The sequence below is a fragment of the Pristis pectinata genome, chromosome 6 (genome assembly GCF_009764475.1).
Source record: "Pristis pectinata isolate sPriPec2 chromosome 6, sPriPec2.1.pri, whole genome shotgun sequence".
Classification (NCBI taxonomy): Eukaryota; Metazoa; Chordata; class Chondrichthyes; order Rhinopristiformes; family Pristidae; genus Pristis; species Pristis pectinata.
The window spans coordinates 12663683-12684592 of record NC_067410.1 but is presented as its reverse complement, the minus strand read 5'-3'; the positions used below and the strand labels follow the sequence as shown (position 1 = coordinate 12684592).

The following is a 20910-nucleotide window of genomic DNA, read 5'->3' as shown; positions in this document are numbered from 1 at the left end:
AGGGTCGATGAATAGAGGGCACTAATTGAAGGTGACTGACAAAAGAACCAGATGCAATAGGACAAAAAAGAACTTTGGTGCAAGTGGTTAGGAATTGGAATTTGCTCCCTCATATGGTACAAGGAACAAATTGAACTGTAGCCTACAAAAGCAATTACTAAAGCTATTTGCCTCTCATTGTACTCCTCTATGATGAGTAAACACTGTAGGTAGAAAGGGCAAAGAAGATACTCTGGGACTTCAATGTCTAGCAGCAAGTGTAACTTAGTAGTATGTTGTAGCAAACCTGCTCAGCAGCAAGCTGATGGAAGTGTCACCAACTGTACCATTAAGTGCCATGTACTTACCAACACAACAGAGTTTAACAACAGGGGCTGATTGTGTGGAAGTCTATGAAGGTGGCAGGATGGGTTATCAGAGAAGTTCATAACAAATATAGGATTCTGGATTTAATAAATGGAGGAATACATTTGAAAGGCTGGAGATTCTGATAAACCTATATAGAACACTAGCTCAGGTGTGACTGGAGTATCATATTCAATTCTGGGCACCAATGTTTAGAAAGGATGTGAAAGATTTAGAGACAATACAAAAGTGGTTCCAAGAAGAAAGGATTGCAGTTGCATGGAAAGGCTGGAGAAGGAGGGGTTGTTCAGAGCAGAAGATGCGAAAAGAAAGTGAGACAGATGTGTTTAAAATCATGGAGAAACTGTCTCCATTGGCTGAAGGATCAATAGGCAGAGGTACAGACCAAAGGTGACTGACCGAGGGAACCAGAGGTGACAGGAAGAAAAAGTGCTTAGGGTTCAGAGTGTGCTCCCTCAATAGGGAGCTAGCAACAGACTCAACAGCAGCCTTCAACACAATAGGTTGATGTTGCAGCCTGACCTCAGTGTCATCTAAATAAAGAATTCCCAAGCATGTGAAGGGAGAATCCTCCCTCCAGATTAAACTCGGAAGTAGAACATTTGCTGATAATTCCATTGTCTCTCTCCACTCATAACTACTTAAATCACAAAGCATCTTATTCCAGCACAACCTGGACAACATCCAGTCTTGAGCAAATAGGCACGAAGTAAAATTCATATCTAACAAGTGCTAGGCAATTACTATCTCCAACAAGATAAAGCCTAACCACGAGCCAGTGATAATCAATGGCAGTACCTGTACTGAGTCCATCACTGTCAACCTCTTGGGAGAGTCACCACTGACCATAACCTGCAACTTATTGAGTCTCCCAGAGGAGGCCAGAGGGTAGGTACTTTGTGGCAAATATCTTCCCTTCCCTATCTCTAAACCCACTAAATGTTACCATATTCAAGACTCCCAAATGCAATAGCCTGAATTTGGTGGGGGCATGGTTTTGCTGTCTGTCAGTTTTGTGGTTGTGGCTTGTTTTGAATCATTCACATGATTCAATTACAACCCACAAGGTCCTGGTGTCACACAGCGTCTCGTCAATTGGATTCAGGGCACTCTTGGCCAGCAAGTTAGGCTTTACCTAAGAAACCCAACCAAAGAAACAGGGGAAAGGGGCAGTGGGATATCTGAGAAGCAAGTGCAGGAAGCTCTCAACAAAATCTGGGCCAGAGTGCTCCAGTTAATCCTCGATTAGTATTTCCTGAGCTTCTCCGTGGATTGTCACCTTGTCGTGGTGGAGAAGCTTGTGTGGTCCTGAGATCCCAAGAGCGATGCCATCTGGAGCTATGCACCTGGTAGGGTCACCCATGGCGGTGAGGTCCCTGACAAAGAACAATCCAACCAAGACCTCAACAGTGGAACAGGCGGACAAACTTATTTTGAATTCAACGGCTGTGAAGGCAGATGAAGGCTGCAACAAATCCATCAGCTCCAATTGTCATGGTTTCCATGACATTGGAATCAGTTGGTTAATTTGTGAAGTATCGTGTGCTTTTTGTAGTGCAACATCAAGTACATGTTAAACAAATACATGCACAGGCGTCGTCACTCTGTGGGCTTAATTTTCAGAGCCAAGATTGGACTCATAAGCCACTTGAGAGTCCATAAGTAGATCAACGGAATGAAGACCATTATCCTCGACCTCGAGGTATAGCCACGACGACAATTTCCTGAGCAGAAGGTTTAAACTGTCAAGTTACGGCCACAAAGGTCTCTTCATTTGCAGCTTCATTTAGCAGGTGTACATTTGTGATGGTTTTGCGATGTTCCTAACACAGCAGTTAATGTAATATCTACACTTTCATAGATCAGAGGCTTGGCAGCATTTCATTGACTATATATAGAAGGAGCTCAGCTGCATTAATAACAGGAAATATTCGGGTACTCTAGTATACATTGCCAATTTGCGAGGGTAACCTGAGATCAGTCTGACAAGGAAAAGGAAGGCAAGAGCATTCACAAACAAAAGGGTAAAATTTCTTAAGCAGTTCTAGGAAGAACCATAAGACTGATGTCAATCACTTCCTCTTCCAGCTAATTCAGCTAATTAGCTAATGCAATTATCTAAAGAGGGCTGCATTGTACCTGGTGACTGGTGGAGGACGTCAGTGCAGGTTAGAATCTCTGCCCATTCCTCTTACAGACATATACACGTATTAGCCAAGCACGCAGACACAGCCAAAGGTAAGCTTAAAAGAATGAGAACGGGGCAGGTAACAATTTCTGTCTCTGCAGCTGTGCCATTGGCACACCCAGATAAATATTGTTATCCTCTTCAGTGACCTGCCTTGCAAGACAGACCTGATTTCCTTCCCCTCCCCTGGTTTACCTGCAGGATCTTAAAGGACGTTACAACATAGAACAGTACAGCACAGGAACAGGCCCTTCGGCCCACAATATCTGTGCCAAACACTTTGCCAAATTAAATTAAATCTCTTCTGCCTGCACATGATCTATTTCCCCCTACTCCCTGCATACTCACGTGTCTATCTAAAAGCCTCTTGAACGCCACTATCGTATCTGCTTCCACCACCACCCCTGGCAGCCCGTTCCAGGCACCAACCACTCTGTGTAAAAAAAAGTGCCCCACACATCTCCTTTAAACCTTCCCCCCCTCACCTTAAATGCACGTCCTCCAATACTTTACATTTCTACCCTGGGAAAAAGATTCTGATTGTCCACCCTATCTATGCCTCTCATAATCTTATAAACTTCGATCAGGTCTCCCCTCAGCCTCTGATGCTCCAGAGACAACAAAGTTTGTCCAACCTCTCAATGTAGCGAATACTCCCTAATCCGGGCAGCATCCTAGTAAACCTCTTTCATACGCTTTCTCTAACCTCCACATCCTTCCTGTAATGGGGCGACCAGAACTGCACACAGTACTTGAAGTGCGGTCTAACCAGAGTTTTATATAGCTGCAACATGATTTCTTTACTCTTACACCCAATGCCTCGACGAATGAAGGCAAACATGCCATATGCCTTCTTTACCACCCTATCTACTTGAATGGGCAAAAATTGGTGTTGGACACTACCTTGCACCAATCGTTAACTTGTGAGATATTAGTCGATTCATGTGTGTCCTGTCAAGGCATTGCACAGACAAACTGCATTTGAAACTAGCTGGCAGCTTCTACAGTAGGGAAGCAGGGAGCTTTAGATCTATTTAAATATCAAACTAAATGATAACTGCACCAAACTGGTTCCAAGGGAGACAACTGTTCTCTCCTGGCATGGATTTCCTGAACATACTCATGCCACATTTTATGATGCCCAGGCAGGACACATGAATCAACTATTGCATTTTATTTTTGAAGGTCTTTATTTTCTCCCTTCAGTCACCATCTGCGGCCCCAGCCAATGGGACAGGCAGATGAGCTATCTGTCCGGCACACCTCCACCCCACCCCCACCAGACCTACGCCAAGGTTGCATTATCACTGCCTAAAAAGGCCTGGGCCTGAGCTTCTTGCTCACCATGTGGGTTCTAGCAGCTGGCTTGAATAGTGCATGTGCCATCCAACAGCATCACTGGGGATAGAAGTCTTTTGTGTAATCATAGTCTTAAATTAGCACACTGCCATCTTTCCCATCATACTGGAAGTTTGATGTACAGACATCCACCGAGATATATATCTATTTCTTATTAACGCGTGTGACACATGCTCTGAATTTTCCAGTCATTGTCATCAACACAAAATAAATGAGCACATCCTTGTGAGGTCAGCCTCATCTAATAATGGACAGATACCCAGAGTAACAGAGGTCTTCCCCCCAATAAACTGTGTGAGGCAACATCACATTCTGACTAAAGGCAGCCACCTAAATCGCCATTATTTTTGGACTAAGACACTTTTATTTGAAATGCAATTACATTAAAGTACTTAAGAAATCAACAATGAAAGCAACTCTATTCTAACAATTTTTGCTAATATGGGTGCAACAACTGAAACCTTCTACATAATGTAGTAATCCAAGATAAGCCATTCATTCATATTCCACCATCAAAAGTATCAACATGAGACACTACCTCACGAAGACAACATCCATCATCAAAGATTCCCACCATCCGGGCCATGACGTCATCTCGCAGCTACCATCAGACAGGAAGTACAGAAGCCTAGAGTCTCACACCACTAGTTTCAAGGACAGCTACTTCCCTTCAACCATTCAGTCTTGAACCAACCTGTACAACCCTAATCACTACCTCAGTATAGCAACGCCATGACCATTTTGAGCACTACAATGGACTTTGTTTTTTCTAATTCAAATTGTATTCTTTCTTGTATAATTTTGTAGAATTTATGTTTAATTTACGTTTTTGTTGTAAATGTTGTGTGTCCAATGTTATGTGCCTGTGATGCTGCTGCATCTGTGCATACATATACTTGTGCATATGACAATAAACTCAATTTGACTTGACTTATAAGAGGTCCAGACTTCTTACCTAAGGAAGAATCAACTTATGATAAAGGGAGTGCAACAAAGGTTCACCAGATTGATTCCTGCAATGGCAGGTTTGTCTTACAAACAGACTGGGCCTAAACTACACGGAGTTTAGATGAATGCAAGGTGACCTCGTTCAAACAAAATTCTTATGGGGCTTGCTATGGTAGATCCAGACTTGATATTTTCCTTGGGTGGGTATCTAGAACCAGGGGTCACAGTCTCAAAGTATAGACTCTGCCTGTGCGGGCAAAATAAATAATTTCTTCACCCATAAGGAAATGAATATTTGGAGTTCTCACTCAAGAGAGCTGTGGAGGCTTAGTCAATAGATTTTTAGATATTAGTGGAAACAAGGGATATTAGGTTAGTGCAGGAGAGAGGTCCTGAGGTAAAATATTTGCCATGATGTTATTGAAAGGTGGAGCAGGCAGAAGGTATCAAATAGCCTGCTGTTGTTTCTTTTTCTTTTTTTCCATTCTTATATTACATCCTTCACGTAGATAAAATGCTTCAACCTATATATTTCATGAAATGCCCCTTAAGAGGGCTTCATGAGTTTCACGGTCTAGTCATTGACGATACCCAGGCAAAGCAATGGGGACAATTTGTGCACAGGTTTGCACAAGCAGCAATGAGATGAACAACCCAATTATGCTAAATAAAAACAGAAAATGCTGGAGTCATTTAGCAAATCAGGCAGAATCTGTGGAAAAAGTTAACATTTCAGGTCATACACCCTTCATCAGAACTGGGCAAGAGAGAAAATAATCTAGTTTTCAACAGTGGAGAAGGTGGGGGAGGGATGGCTAGGACAAAGGGAATATCTCCAATATGGCGAGACCAAATTACTTGGAATGGCAGTTACAAACCCATTCTGCTCTCTTGTCTGTGCTATATGTTGCTGATAGCAAGGCTACGGGACATGCCCAGCAGGCCAGACTGTGTGGGTAGAAAGAGAAAACCTGAGACAAAGTAATGAGAGACAGAAAGGCACAGTTCTGATTCAGACAGAAAGAGTGAGTTCCCTAAAACTGGAGAATTCAATATCAAGTCTGGAGGCTGCAATGTGCCCAAATGGAAGATCAGGTATTTTTCCTCAAGTCTCATTGTAACTGTGTAGGAGGGCACAAAGGTAGATCAGAGTGGGAGTGGGATGGAGAATTAAAGTGGCAGGTAACTGGAAGCTCGGGGTCACCCTCGTGGATTGAACAACTTCTCCTTCAACTCCACTCACTTTATCCAATTCAAAGGCATAGTTATGGACACTCACATTGTTCCAGCATCTGCAGTTTTCATTTTATTTTCAACCGGATTATGTTCTTCAGTGGTATTGACCAAAAAATTAATCATTTGCTGGGATATTCAGAGAAATTTACCTACCCTGGTTTGATGGAATCCCTTTTTTGCTGATGGGCGCCCTCTGAACAACATGGGTCAAGTTCTCCTGCAAAGCTCCAAACGGAGCTGGAAATGTTTCATTCATGAAAAATCTGATTCTCAATGACATAATTCTGAAAAAAAACATTATATAATGGAGATACAAGAGACCGCAGATGCTAGAATCTTGAGCAACACACAAAGAGCTGGAGTAACTCAGTGGGTCAGGCAGCATCTATGGAGGGAAATGGACAGTCGATGTTTTGGGTCGAGACCTTTCAGGGTCTCACCCTAAAATGTTTGATTGACCATTATACAATTGAGTTTGCAAGTTTATGATTCAATGAAATGTAGAGGAGATAAAAGTTACCCCTGATTCAGAATACTTGGTGCTATGTTTAGTTTTAGGGTATAGAGGATAATAGTTAGGGTGACAGAGTAATACAGCATGGAAACAGGCCCTTCAGCCCCACTTATCCATGCCAACCAAGGTGCCCACCTAAGTTTGTCCCATTTACCTGTGTTTGGCCCATATCCCTCTAAACCTGATGGAAGATAATTCAAGGCTTTCAAATTTATGCGCTTTCAAAAGCCATCCCTCACTGCTCTTTAGGTGGTGGTGGTGATGCTGAGCTACCTTCTTGAATTGCTGCCATTCTTCAAGGGAAGGTACTCCCACAATGTTGGTGGGGAAGGAGTTCCAGAATCTAGATCCATATGCCTGATACTGTTGGCCAAGACCATACTGGATCCAAAGAGTGAGGTCCTGAGTGACACCAAGTACTGTGGGCAGACCAGAACGAGCCCCAACCCCCACCCCCCCCGACGAAGCTTCTTGGGAAATCTTAGACTGTCAAGCTTTGTCAATGCTTTTGCGTAATCATGATGTTCAGAAACATTTAAATGCTATTAAAATTAAATCAACAAGTAGACATTTTCATGCAGAGTCCTGTGGAGAAATGCAGCTAGAAAATCATGGGAAATGCACAGAAAGTCCAGGCCAATAATTCAGAATACATGTGTGCACTTTTCCCCTCACTTGTATGACTATCCGCAACCTTGAGTAAGAAAGCAAGTGAGCAGTAAAACTAAAAGGTCCAGTGTCCAAGTGTGAGCCATGTCACATCCTAACACTTTAACAGCCGCACACAAACCATTCCCACACTGATGTGCTCAGGCTGTTACTACCCTCCATTGTCTATTCCTCTAACACGCTGCTCCCTCGGTTAATCCCAATGTTATGGTAAAATGTTTCCTGTAAAAGCCCTCACCAGTAATTGTTTTAACATTATTGCACATAAAAATAAATATAATACTATTAAAGGGTTCAGAAGAAACCATAGACTTCTGCAGCACTGATCTTATTGCTTAACTTACTGCAAAGGCTTCTTAAGGAGAATTTCAATGTGTATCCCAATAGCACAATATAAATCTTTATATAAAACTAAAACACTGAAAATAGGTGCGATCACCCTGTTTTATGTATCTCAACAGAATATGTCATGAAACTGAATTGGCTCTCAGGATACTCTCTGACGCCCTCAGAATCCTTTCTTCAGACCTCAAGTATTTAAACAGGGCATACATTGTTCACACTTATAGGCTACGTGCATAAAACCTCGTCCTCAGCCCTGACAGCATTACTGTACAAGTTGACAACACCTCTTTATGTAAAACCACTTGTTTCAAATCAAAGCAGTCTCAGGTTCAACATAAACCCGAGTTCTTGGAGAAGTCAGATGTTGTCAGAGTTAATTACAGAACCCGTTGGCAAAATTGGAAAAGATTGCGGAATGACTGCAGTTGACGACAAAATGAGGTAACTGGTTGAAATCTCAGTCCAAGTGACAGGCCAGTTAACTGTATGTCTACAACCTCCACCAGCTTTGCAACCCTCAGCTCTCATCCAATTCTGTCATCTTATGCAACTTTGATTTCCTTCCCTCACACACTGGGCCTGAAGTCAGTCTCTAAGCTCCTGAATTTGCTTCCTAAACCTCTTTGCCTTTTTAACTCTCTCACATTCAAGATAATCCTCAAAACCTACTTCTTCGATCCAGGTGCTCATGGCGTATCCCTGTATCTCTTTATTTGGTTCGGTGTCAAATTTTGTTTGACACTGCTTGAGATGCTTTACTGTGTTAAATGTGCTCTACTAATTCAAGTTGCTTCTACTGTTGCAAAAAGGAAAATGATACTCAGCTCCCTTTTTGATGCTTCACTGGCTCTGATCCACCTGGACCTTCCTCCCTGTTATTTTAAAAAACATTTCTTCAAAGATTACAAGAAAGAAATGAGAAGGAGGAATTGGAATAGATGGGGAACAATTCACAAATAAATGTGTGTGCACTGTTGATCAGAGCTTAATTTTTATTAGCCTTCTGTCTAGAAAGACATGGAACTGCGCTAAAGCAACATATCCAGCACTTGTGGAGGGAAATGGGCAGTCAACGTTTCAGATCGTGACTCTTCATCCGGTGCAGATGAAGGGTCTCGGCGTGAAACATCGACTGTCCATTTCCCTCCACAGATGCTGCCTGACCCATTGAGTTCCTCCAGCGGTTTGTTTTTTGCTCCAGAATCCAGCAGCTGCAGTCTCTTGTGTCTACATCCAGCACTTTATCTGATAGTTCGGTTTATACCTATATATTGGCATCAGAGCGTAGATAGGCCTCACGGTCGGCATGGATGAGGTGGGTTGAAAGGGCCCATTTCTGTGCTGTATGTTTCTATGATTCTCTGAGGAAGGCCTTAATAAGAACCTTAAAGGAGGAAAGGGAGATTGTGAAGCAGAAGGATTTAGGGAAGGAATACCAGAGCTTCAGACCTTTGCAGCTGAAGCAAGGTTGCCAATGGGAATGATTTAATTCAGGGAAGAGCGGAATTTGAGCTGTGCAGAGATTCTGGAGGGCTGGGGAATGTTACAAAGATGTGGAGGGACAAAGCCACGGAAAGATTTGATAAAGGGATGGGGATTTTATTTTAGTTGAGCTTATCATTACAGCGCTAAATACAAAGTTTCCTTCTACCACACCAGAAACGTTATGAGCTCAATAAGTACTGAGGCCAGTGAAAGGGATGGTTGAAGGTAGGCAAGAAGATGTTCTGGTGTTTCAACACAGCTACTTCATTAACTTTTAATTCCATCTTTCTTCTTTCCACTGCAATGACAGCAGACATGATTGTCACAATCTCAACTCAACTATTAAAAGGGCCAATTCAAAGATGACACTGGGAGAATTAAGAATTTGTGCAGAGGCAAAGAGCTTAAAGATAAAACGGTCAAGAGATTTGCCCTAGTTTAATGACCCAGTGCTTACAATATAGCTGGGTGAATTGAAAAGCTGAAGAGTTGAAAAAATAATATTGGTATATAACAGTAAGAGAAGACCAAGTAAGTGTGGCTGGAAGCTGCTGAGGAGGCAAAGAACAGAAGAACTGTGGCCTGATTCTGGATGTCATGCAAGGAATGCTTCAATGACCGAACCAGGACCAGAAAGGTTACACAGTTGCAAATGGCTCATATCACTCCTCACAATCACAACTATCCCCTTGGTTCTTTCTCTAGAAATTCCTCCCATCCCCATTTTTCCATCCAGAACTGTACTACTCTCCCTACTCCATTTGGAACGCGAGGCATTTGCCTGAAAGTCAGTTTCACACAAAGCATTTCATCCACCAGACAAAGACCTGGTTTTCCACTCACTCGAAGGTCTGCTACTTCCCTTGGAGCTGGAGAGGAGAGAACACAGGACTGCACATGGCCAGTCATGATCCCAAAGGAAGAAGCAATGACCCCATGTGTCCCTGACCAGTGGAGATAAAGAAACTGGTGACTAGAAACTGGATTGTTCCCATTTCTGATACACTAAATGTGTGCTACGGTTAGCATTTTTGCCAGATTGGAAATTTCCAAAGAAGTTGCAAAATTGGGATATCCTTGCTTTAAGAAAGTGTTTTTGTGATTTACATGCTTTGTGGCGTTCAAACCCGACCTGCGTGTTTTACCTGGACTGCTGCATATTAAGCAAGCAGCAGCAAAATCGTTCACACACTGGCCCATGAGAAATGGGTCGGCACATTTAAACTAACCTCTTCATGGCAGTCTCAGACTGCCATGGAGATGAGGTCAAATTGAAGGGTTGCAAAAAAAGCAGGCACAGGGGAATACAGCACGCTGCGCAACAGTAAACTGGTCACTGAGCACAGAATGGACAAATCGTGCAGCAGAACTATGGGTGGTTCTAAACCCCCACAATCAGCGGCAGATTGAAGGACCCACGAACAGCCCTGATCAATTCACAGAAGCCTTGATCAATACTGATAGCTTCCAGCAATGAAGTTATATCAAAATAAAAATTATTATGTGTTGATCTCAGGATAGACACATGAAAACAATGTCCCAGGATGACACTTTAAATCACACAGGTTTCACTACTTTAAGCCTGACGTACTCCCTGCTGAACTTGGTGTTAAAATGCAAATTGATCTTTCAATCCAACTTTTGCCGTGAATAATGTGCACTGCACACACTGATGATGTCATTATGTGTGCAAAATACCTCAAGGAAAGGGCATTGGGTAGATCACGCAAAGTGTCTAGTCCAATCTCTTGACAGGACTTCACCTGGAAATGTGTGCAAAATATGCCCAAAATCACATTTACACACAACAAAAAATGGCTGTAGATTTTCTCTAATCCAATTATCAGGCTTGGGACTTCATAGGAATGTAATCCCTTTGATCCGCATATCATAGAAGTCTCAGTCACAATGACTTGATTTCAGCTGCAAATGAAAAATAATCAGTGTAATTATGCTGGACGGCACCAATAGTTTCATTGGCAGAACTAATTCGTATCCTTTCTGTCCTACAGGGGCTTCATGGATAGTATCTGCTGACTTTTCTGATGATGACTTAGATACAGGACTAATTCTTTATAGGTTGCACTGTCATAGTGTTCAGCACCAGGAACCAATATAAGTGGTGTTAAAACTGGAAACTCTGCATGGGAATTGGATTGGGATCCCCTGGAATGCATTGCCTGATAGGGTGGTGGAAGCAAATTCACTGGGGGATTTCAAGAGGGGCTTGGATGGGCACATGAATGAGAGGAAAATGGAGGGATATGGACATTCTGTAGGTAGGAGGAATTAGCTATGTTGGCACAACTTTGTGGGCCAAAGGGCCTGTCCTGTGCTGTACAGTAGCTGATCTAATAAGTAAATCAGGTGGCTTGCAGTTGGACAAGGAGACCATCTGTTCTTGGTTAAATTCTCACTCTCACTCTGCTGCCAAGAGATCCAACCCAAAGCCAGCTCCTCCCCCTGCACAAGGGAGACTCTCAGTGTGATTGGAACTACAGTTCAGGAAGAGAATCCCTGCTGATAGTGAAAAACTCAGGATCTGATATGGCATCCCTTCCAATGGCTGGCCATTTTTAGAATATGGCAGTGGCTGAAATGCTGCCACCAAATTCAATGCTAACAGTGTGTGTAATGCTATAGGAGTAGGCTTTCAACGTCAGACTCAAAGGCCCAAGAAATCTTCGCATGTATTGTGACTTTATGCAAAAGGACTGAATCTATAATCATGTAGCTTGCTCCAATTAACTTCCATTCTTCAAGTGCTTGGCACAGACACACACAGAAAACACAGAAGCAGTGAAGCCAAATGGCAGGTTTGGCATAACTTGTGCAAAACACATCTGAAGACTTGCATTGGGGGTGCAGACTTTAGGTCATTTGGAGAGAGCAGAGAAAGAGATACTTAAAGGGAACAGACTTTTCTGCTCCAACATTTGCACCTTCTGACAGCTAAGTCCCCTTCAAGAAACATATTCAATGCTCACTCCAAATACCCTACAGTCTGCACCCCTAATCCCCACCACCACCTTGCTGCTGATGGCAAAACTCACCCTAACCTGATCCCCAACCCAAAACCCAACTGTATCCCTGAATATTCCTACCCTGAAGGCATCCTGACCACCCAGAACAATCATATCTAAACCCTTGCTGCCTCAACCTGATCTCCACTGATAACTCCCCCAGCATTTTAACAGGGATGTCGTCCACCCCTACATTTAACATGACTTATCAGGTGTGGAAGGATTTCAAATCAAGCTCTCCAGAATATTCTGACCAAATAATGCACTCAGTTACACCTGGATGAAAAGATCTTTGAGAGTGTGATAGCTAGAACTTTAAACTGGTCCCAAATGTGATCTTATCCTGCTGCAATCCACATGTGAAGGTACTCCCATTCCGCTGTTAGCTACTGAGTCTTCAGGATTTTGGTTCAGCAACTATTCTGATGGAACAGTGGTGTTTAAACAAGCCAAGAGCACAGGTGCTTTGGAGGCGAGCTAGAATATACCATTGTTCCTACGTTTTGTGGGGTGGGAAAGTGCTGGTAGATTGCTGGGGGCACAGACCAGCCACAGTGGATGGTGTGTTTATGTAATGCTTTGGAAGATCAAGCGTAATACTTTGTCCTGGAGCTCCTTGGGTGTTTCTGCAGTTGCATTAAGTGTTGACGGGCAGGGAAGAGTTAAAATATTTGACTGCTTTATGTGTAAACCAATGCTGAATAATTTTAATATAATCAGAGTAAAATTTTTGCCAGAGGTTAACAAGGAAATAATCTACAACATATTTGAAGAAATCTTGCCCAGTCTGTTTATTAATGCACAGATGTAAGGAAATCTGGGAGTGAACAGCAGGTGATAATTTATTGGGGAAGTTTATGAAATCCATGCAAATGATGCTGTTTGGAGATTACAAGGAAGCATCCTCATTTTATTTAGCATCTGGTTGTTGCTGGCAAGGGCAGCATTTACTGCCCATCCTTACATGTTTTCAGAGAGCGTCTAAGAGTCAACCACTTGCGGTGGGTCTGAGGTCACGTACGGGGCAGATTGGAGAAGGATGGCAGATTTCCTTTATTTAAGGATGTGGATGGACCCAGGTGGGTTTTTACAATAATCCAGTAGTTCTTGTGGTCATCATTACTAATTACTAGTTGAATTTTTTTCTCCAAATCCCAGATTATTACCAGAATTTAAATTCCACAGCTGACATGATGAGATTTGAACCCAGGTCTCTGGAATGTTTAGACCAAGCGTCCAGATTATTAGTGCAGCATCCTAACCAACCATACTTGAAGCAGGGGAGAAAACAGGTCATCAGACTGTATTCTTGTATCTGGTGTACAACAGTTCCACTTGGTATGGACAGTAAAAAGCACGTTTCCCCGACAGTCTTCTCTGAGCTCGATAACTTTCTCAGTGCAAAATTTACAGTCGCTTTACAGAAACCTCCTTCAGCAGTCAGGTTCTCTACATTTGTGCCATTTCTTTGCAGACTGAATGCTTGACTTACTCTCTCTATGCTATTTCCCTTTGACAAAAGTTATGTGCACTTCCCCTTTAAGAAGCAAACTATGATAAGTTCTGTTGCCGAGGGAAGCTGCCCAGGTCATGTCAATGCAGCCCATCCCCAAGGAGGGGCTTTCCTGGAAGACGCAAAACATAAACTCGATCCGGGTTCCATGGCACCACCTACTTATTTGTGGATCTGAAGCAACTAGAAAGATCCAGCTCAATTACTTCCTATGTTTTTAAGAAAATCTCCAAAATATTGGGTTACCCATGAAATGGAGTACTAACCTATGATTCACAAGGGACAGAATTGTTGACTGTGGTCTCTCCACACAGGAAGAAGAGCAAAAAAGGGAGAGAGAGTTACTCTAGGGCATCTTGCACACTTTACATCAGCCACTCTAAGAGTAGTAAAAGCCAAATAGTAGAGTAACAGCCTGTTCTCTCAGCATGGAAGGTGCGTGACCTTAGTATGGAAAAAGATTAAAATAGATGAAAGGTGTACTTACAGGAACAGGACAATACCTGTGTTGGCCATCGCATACGCCAGTCCCAGGATGCCACTGCCCATGATTGCATTGCTCAGATTGAACACAGACATCCCAAAGGAGGTTTTTCCTTCAAACTGCAATGGAAGGAGTGTCTTAAGCATAGAAAACCAAAAGGGAAAACGGATCTACTGACTGATAATTCCAGAGGGGATCTTTTACATAAGGACCAAAGATCTGCTTTGATCCAACTGACCATATTCAGCACTTTCTCTGGATTGAGAAGGAAATACCTCTCTTCACAAACATTAAATTAACTTACATCGGTAAATCGAGTTGGCTTCTTCTCAGTATCTGAGTGAGGCAGGAATTCATCACACTCGGCTGAGTTTCCTTCATTTTCTTCATACCTGTTGGGTTTTGTGATGAGAAAAGAATGTTAAAACGTGTATAATGCGTTCTTCTTTCTACATCTATTCACCTAGGATGTGGATGATGCTGAGAAGGTGGCATTTATTGTCCATCTCTCATTGACCCTGAGGTGAGTGATGTGCTGGATTATTTCAGAGTTTAGACCATTTTAATTAAGAGTTAACCATGTTGATGGGTCTGAAGTCATGTTTTGACCAGAATGGGTAGAGATGGCAAATTTTGTTCCTTGAAAAACATGAATAAACCACATAGACTGTTAAAGTTCAATTCAGTTGCTTTATATTCACCACTATTCACCACTAGGGGCAGCATAGATGTGCAGCTGGTTGAGCCACTACCTGGGTTCAATCCTGACCTGCGGGGCTGTCTGTATGGAGTTTGCACACCCTCCCTGTGACCATGGTTTCTTACAGCTGCTCCTGTTTCCTCCACAACCCAACCCAAAAATGTGCGGTTTGATACGCTAATTGGCCACTGTAACTTGCCCCGAGCACATAGGTGACATGTAGAATCTGGGGAGGAGTTCTTGGCAAAGTGAGATTCCCATAGGATTAGCAGAAGCTTAGTGTTAAAATGGGTGTTGGATGGTCAGTGCGGCTTTGGTGGGCCAAAGGACCTGTTTCCATGCTGTATCTCCCTACAACTATTGATTCAATCTTTTTATTCCAAATTCATTTGACTACTTGAATTTAAATTTTCCGTCTGCCATGCTGGATTCAAATGCATGGCCCTGGATCAGTGGTTAAGTAATTTAACCACTTCATTACTATTACCTATAAAAAATTCTAAGATATCCAGAATGGTATACAGCCATGCCCCTAACCCCCTTATGCACACTGGATGAGGATGTATTGGCCAGGATTCTAGGGAAAATTCTCCTGCAATTCTTCAAAGGAGCTTCAAAGTTTAACATGGAGTCACTTAGCATGGAAACAGGCCCATTGGCCCAACTGGTCCATGCTGACTAAGAGACCCATCTAAGCTAGTCCTCTTTGTTCATGTTTGGCCTATATAAGTCTAAACCTTTACTCTCCAAGTGTCTTTGAAATGTTGCTAATGTACCTACCTCAGCCACTTCCTCTGGCAGCTCATTCCATATACGGACCACCCTCTGAATGAAAAGGTTACCCCTCAGGTTCTTATTAAATCTCTCCCCTCTCACCTTAAACCCAGGCCCTCTAATTCTGATTCCCCAACCATGGTAAAAAAAAATCTCATCCAAAGGGGTAGGCATGGTAGTGTAGGGGCAGGCACGGTAGTGTAGCGGTTAGCATAACGCTATTACAGCGCCAGCAACCCAGGTTCAGTTCCAGCCACTGTCTGTAAAGAGTTTGTACGTTCTCCCCAGGCAGGCGTGGGTTTCCTCCGGGTGCTCCGGTTTCCTCCCACATTCCAAAGACGTACTGGTTAGGAAGTTGTGGGTATGCTATGTTGGCGCCGGAAGCGTGGTGACACTTGCGAGCTGCCCCCAGAACACTACGCAAAAGAAGCATTTCACTGTGTGTTACGATGTACATGTGACTAATAAAGATACCTTATCTTATCAAATGGCTGCATCTCTGGCACTGAAACACTCCCATAGCTCTGCACTGGAGTGTCAGCCCTGAATTTTGTGCTCCAGTCACTGGAGTGAAGCCTTAAATCCAAAACCTTTAATTCAGAAGCAAGTGTACTAGCACTAAGCTAGGTAGGAAATTACTGAGAGTTCCCAACCAAACACTGATATTTTCTGTATTGGGAAAATTGCACAAGCAGCTGAAAAAAAAGAATCCTTAGACACCCATCCTTCCCCAACCCCAAGACAAGCTAACGGAACCAGAATTGATTGCTCTTAAAAGTTTAAATTCAGATATGGCATTTCTACAAGAGTGACTTTCTGAGGGGCAGAAATAAATATTTATGTCAGGAACTTTAAAATAGAGCAGCGAAATCCTTCAAAATGTCAATTTTAACTTTGGCTCATTTACTCTATTTATAATAATACTTTCCAAAATAAATAGTCCAAGAGATTTTCTGGAGCAAATGCAAGAAAAGTGTAATTCTAATGAAAGAAATGAAAAAGACTGGTGTGTTCTACTGTCACTAAATGATGTCAGAACTGATCCAGGAGAATGAATTGCTTCCAAACCAATTGACTAAAAGTGAAGAAAGTCTTGTATCCCAGTGCAGCAGAGATGTAGGGTTCAACAGAATAGTGGCAAGAGATGAATATATTAGAGGATGATTGAGCACCAAAGACTTTAATCACAAGTGCAGCAATAGTCCAAGGTTTCCAAAATGGGGTGATTCAATTGGTGGTCATCTGAGAAATAAATCCGTGGAGCATTTGATGGCTCTGGGCCTGTACTCAACGGAGTTCAAAAAGATGAGGGGGGATGTCATTGAAACCTACCAAATAATGAAAGACCTGGGAAGAGTGGACATGCAGAGGATGCTTCCATTAGTAGGAGAGTCTACGATCCAAGGGCACAGCCTCAGGATAAAGGGATGTCCCTTTAAAACTGAGATGAGGAGGAATTTCTTCAGCCAGAGGGTGGTAGATCTGTGGAATTCATTGCCACAGAGCACTGTGGAGGCCATCTTTAGGCATAATTAAGGCAGACATAGAATAGGTTCTTGGTTGGTAAAGGGCTTAAGGATTACAGGGAGAAGGCAGAAGAATGGGGTTGACAAAAAGTCAGCCGGGGTTGAATGGCGGAGCAGACTCGATGGGCTAATTCTGCTCCATATCTTATAGTCTTATGTCAGGGGGAAGATGCTTACTCCAGGCATGGAACAGGCAATGGAAGTGCCACGGAATCACAGAAAATTTAAAACACAGAGGAGGCCATTTCGCCCAATGAGTCTGTGCCAGTTGTGAAAGAGCTATGCAATCCCAGGTTTCAACACTTAATCTGTGGCCCAGCTGGTCACTACTCTTCAAGTACACGTGCAGGCATTTCCTATAGGTGGTGAGGGTTTGTACTGCCCAGAGTACCAGACAACCTACACTCTCTGGGTCAAAAAACTCTTTCCCTCCCTTCTCTCCAATATTCTACCAATTATTTTAAACCAATACCCCCAGTTTATTGTCAGCTAAGGAAAGTAGGCCTTGTTATCTCAGATCCTCATAATTTTATACACTTCAATTTTTGCTTCTCCTCAACTTCTATTCCAAAGGAAACAAACCCTGCCTATCCAATCTTCCTCAATGCTAAAATTCTCCAGTCCTGGAAACATCCTCATAAATCTCTTCTGTACCGTCTCCAGTTCAATCACATGTTTCGTGTAAGAATGGACCAGAGTTATCCACAATACTCGAGCTTTGGCTTAATAAACACTGTATATAGTTCTAGCATAACCTATTTGCTTTTGTACTCTATAATTTGGCATAGTATAGGAAAGCATCCTGCATGTCTTTTGAACAGGACAGACCTATTCCACTGAAAGAACTTTAGATATAGTGCAAGGGTAGGTCACCTGCTCTGCTATTCAATCAGATCATGGCAGATCCTCCACTGTGACAATTTTCCTACCTGACTTTCCTATCCTTTGATCCCCTTCCTATCTACAAATCCAGGTGTGAATATATTCAACAGCAGACACATCCAGAACCCTATGCAGTGGGGATATGCCAAAGGTTCACAATCAGATTGATGCACCATAGAAAGCATCCTATCTGGATGCTTCACAGCATGATACGGCAACTGCTCTGCCCAGGACTGCAAGAAACTACAGAGAGTTGTGGACACAGCCCAGCGCATCACGGAAACCAGCATCCCCTCCATGGACTCTGTCTATAACTCTCTCTGCCTTGGTGAAGCAGCCAACATAATCAAAGACCCCACCCACCCGGGTCATTCTCTCTTCTCCCCTCTCCCATCAGGCAGAAGATACAGGAGCCTGAGGGCACGTACCACCAGGCTCAAGGACAGCTTCTATCCCACTGTGATAAGATTACTGAATGGTTCCCTTATACGGTGAGATGGACTCTTGACCTCACTATCTACTTTGTTTGACCTTGCACCTTATTGTCCACCTGCAATGTTTCCCTGTAGCTGTGACACTTTACTCTGTATTCTGTTATTGTTTTACCCTGTACTACCTCAATACACTGTGTAATGAATTGACCTGTATGATCGGTATGCAAGACAAGTTTTTCACTGTACCTCAGTACAAGTGACAATAATAAACCAATACCAATACTGATCCTCTGAGTGAAGAAATTTCTCATCCCTGGCCCTAAAACACAGGTACAAACATGCGAGTTAGGACTAGGAGATTGCCACTCGGCCCTCAAACCTACTCCACCATTCAACAAGAACATGGTAGATCTGATTGTAACCTTGAGTCTACATTCCCAACTACCTCCAATAACCTTTCACCCCTTTCTTATCAAGAATCCAATACCTTTGTATTAAAAACAGTCAACACCTTGCCAAGAGGCTATGCTCCTTCATTCTACACTCTCTGGAAGAAACTCCACTCAGAATCTTATATTCTGATAAGGTCACCTCTCATTCCTTTGAACGACAGTGGGTCCCATTCAGTATCTCCTCAATAGCCATTGCACCATCAATTTAATGATGCTGTGCTGTGCTCTGCCTTTAAGGCAACAGCTGGGCCTCAACAGCAGGCTACCAGCAAAGTCTGAATGAACTTCACATCCCACCGCTCCCAGGGTCACACTGCAACCTATCTGCTGGGAACCAACATAACATCAGGCCGTCTGAAGCTTCACCCCAGATGGCTGCTTGCATCCCAAGGAAGCAAGAAGGAGACTGTACGTCAGCAATGACACAATCTGTCCTTATCGAATTTGGAGGAGAATTACCTGCATTCGAGAGAACACAAAGGGTGTTTACTAGGATGTTTCCAGGATTTAAATGAGGATAGACCGGATGAGCTGGGATTGCTTTGTGGAGCTGAGGGGAAACTTAATTGAGGAGTATTTTCCTTGACTAAGACATCAAAGACCATGGTGGAGAGATTTAAACTAACTGCTAAAAATATCAGAGGGGAGGTGTGGAAAACACGTTTACACTCAGAGGGTGCTGGGGAGTCCGGAATTTGCTGACTGGCAGGAGATGGAGGCAGAAACCCTCTTCACTTTTAGGAAGTGTCTGGCTTTGTATATGTAGGGCAGTGACCCACAGAGCTATGGACCAATGGCTGGAAGGGAAGATTAGGCTGGGTAGTTTTCTTCTCAACTGGCATGGATGCAATGGGCTGAATGGTCTTTTGTATTGTAAATTTTCTATGAATCCATGATTCCTGCTCTGTGTACCCTTCTACGCCTTGCCTATATGATTGCCTGCATTTAGACAGACACTTAAATAAATAAGGCATAGAAAGATATGGTCTTAATGCGTTATGCATTATGCAAATACATAATGCAAATGGAATTAATGTAGATGGGCATAAAGGTCAGCATGGATGCTGTGGGCCGAATGGCCCATTTCTGTGCTGTACAACTCTTATGACTCTATAATTATTCACAGAAAGTTTTATATATATATGTAAATGCAGGCAATTATATAGGCTAGGCATAGAAGGGTACACAGAGCAGGAATCATGGATTCATTGAAAATTTACAGTTGAATAAGGGTGCTATATAACTTAAAGGTCATTGAAACTTAGAATCCCTGATCAACTTCAGTGAGAATAGGACCTCAAGTATCAGAATCAGAAGTCACCCACCTGTCCTCTTCTGTGGACGTTTTGATCGGCACAGTCAGATCTTCCACGTGATTGCCATTTGGAATAATTTCCACCATCTCAGCCTCTTTATCTACTTGTACGCACTCCATGGTGCCTCACTTCTTGTCTGAAAGGGTGTAGAGATTACTGCAAATCAAAATAAACAATAACATATTCATAAAAAGTATTGATCTTTGTTTCTCAACTATAATGAATGGGCATCACCAGCCATTCATTTCACACGTACTCACTGTGAGGTTCTGCACGAGAAGATGCTGTGATTGTAAGTGGTGAGCAGCCTGGTGTCCTCCACTAGGGATCTGGATACCAGGTGAGCAGGTAAAGCAACTGTGCATCTCCTGAACCAAGCAGCAGCATGAATTGCTTCTGCATAGCACAGAGCCTGAACCAGGAAAGTTTTAGGAATATTTGATTCTACCCTTACACATGGATGTGAAAGTAAAAGAGTGCTATAATTTAAATGTTTTAATTATTTAAATTATTCGACAATAATTAAAAGCGAAAGGAACAGAATCTAAAGGTTAAGCATCAGAGAGGAAATTTAGTGGTAATTAAGAATTCAGGTTTTTAAAACATCACTTAGAAGACTTTTCTGACAGTTCAATGGAAAACTAACAATTTCACACCGTTCCATGTATTTTAATGCACTGTTCTTTGGCAGTATAA

The 20910-nt window shown here is 42.7% G+C and overlaps 1 protein-coding gene across 2 annotated transcripts in view; it reads right to left on the bottom strand.

Annotated features, from left to right (window-relative positions):
• The window catches only part of slc38a3b (solute carrier family 38 member 3b), a 108050-nt gene that overhangs the window by 64501 nt on the left and 22639 nt on the right, over window positions 1-20910 (bottom strand). Inside the window, exons 2-4 of one of the 2 annotated variants that reach the window (XM_052018948.1) lie at window positions 20224-20370; window positions 14435-14522; window positions 14134-14249 (exon numbers count right to left, since the gene is read on the bottom strand). In XM_052018948.1, the coding sequence (XP_051874908.1) occupies window positions 14134-14249; window positions 14435-14522; window positions 20224-20333 (314 nt within the window). In that variant the 5' untranslated portion in view covers window positions 20334-20370. The remainder of the gene's footprint in view (window positions 1-14133; window positions 14250-14434; window positions 14523-20223; window positions 20371-20910) is intronic. The other variant, XM_052018949.1, reaches the window with a different exon arrangement.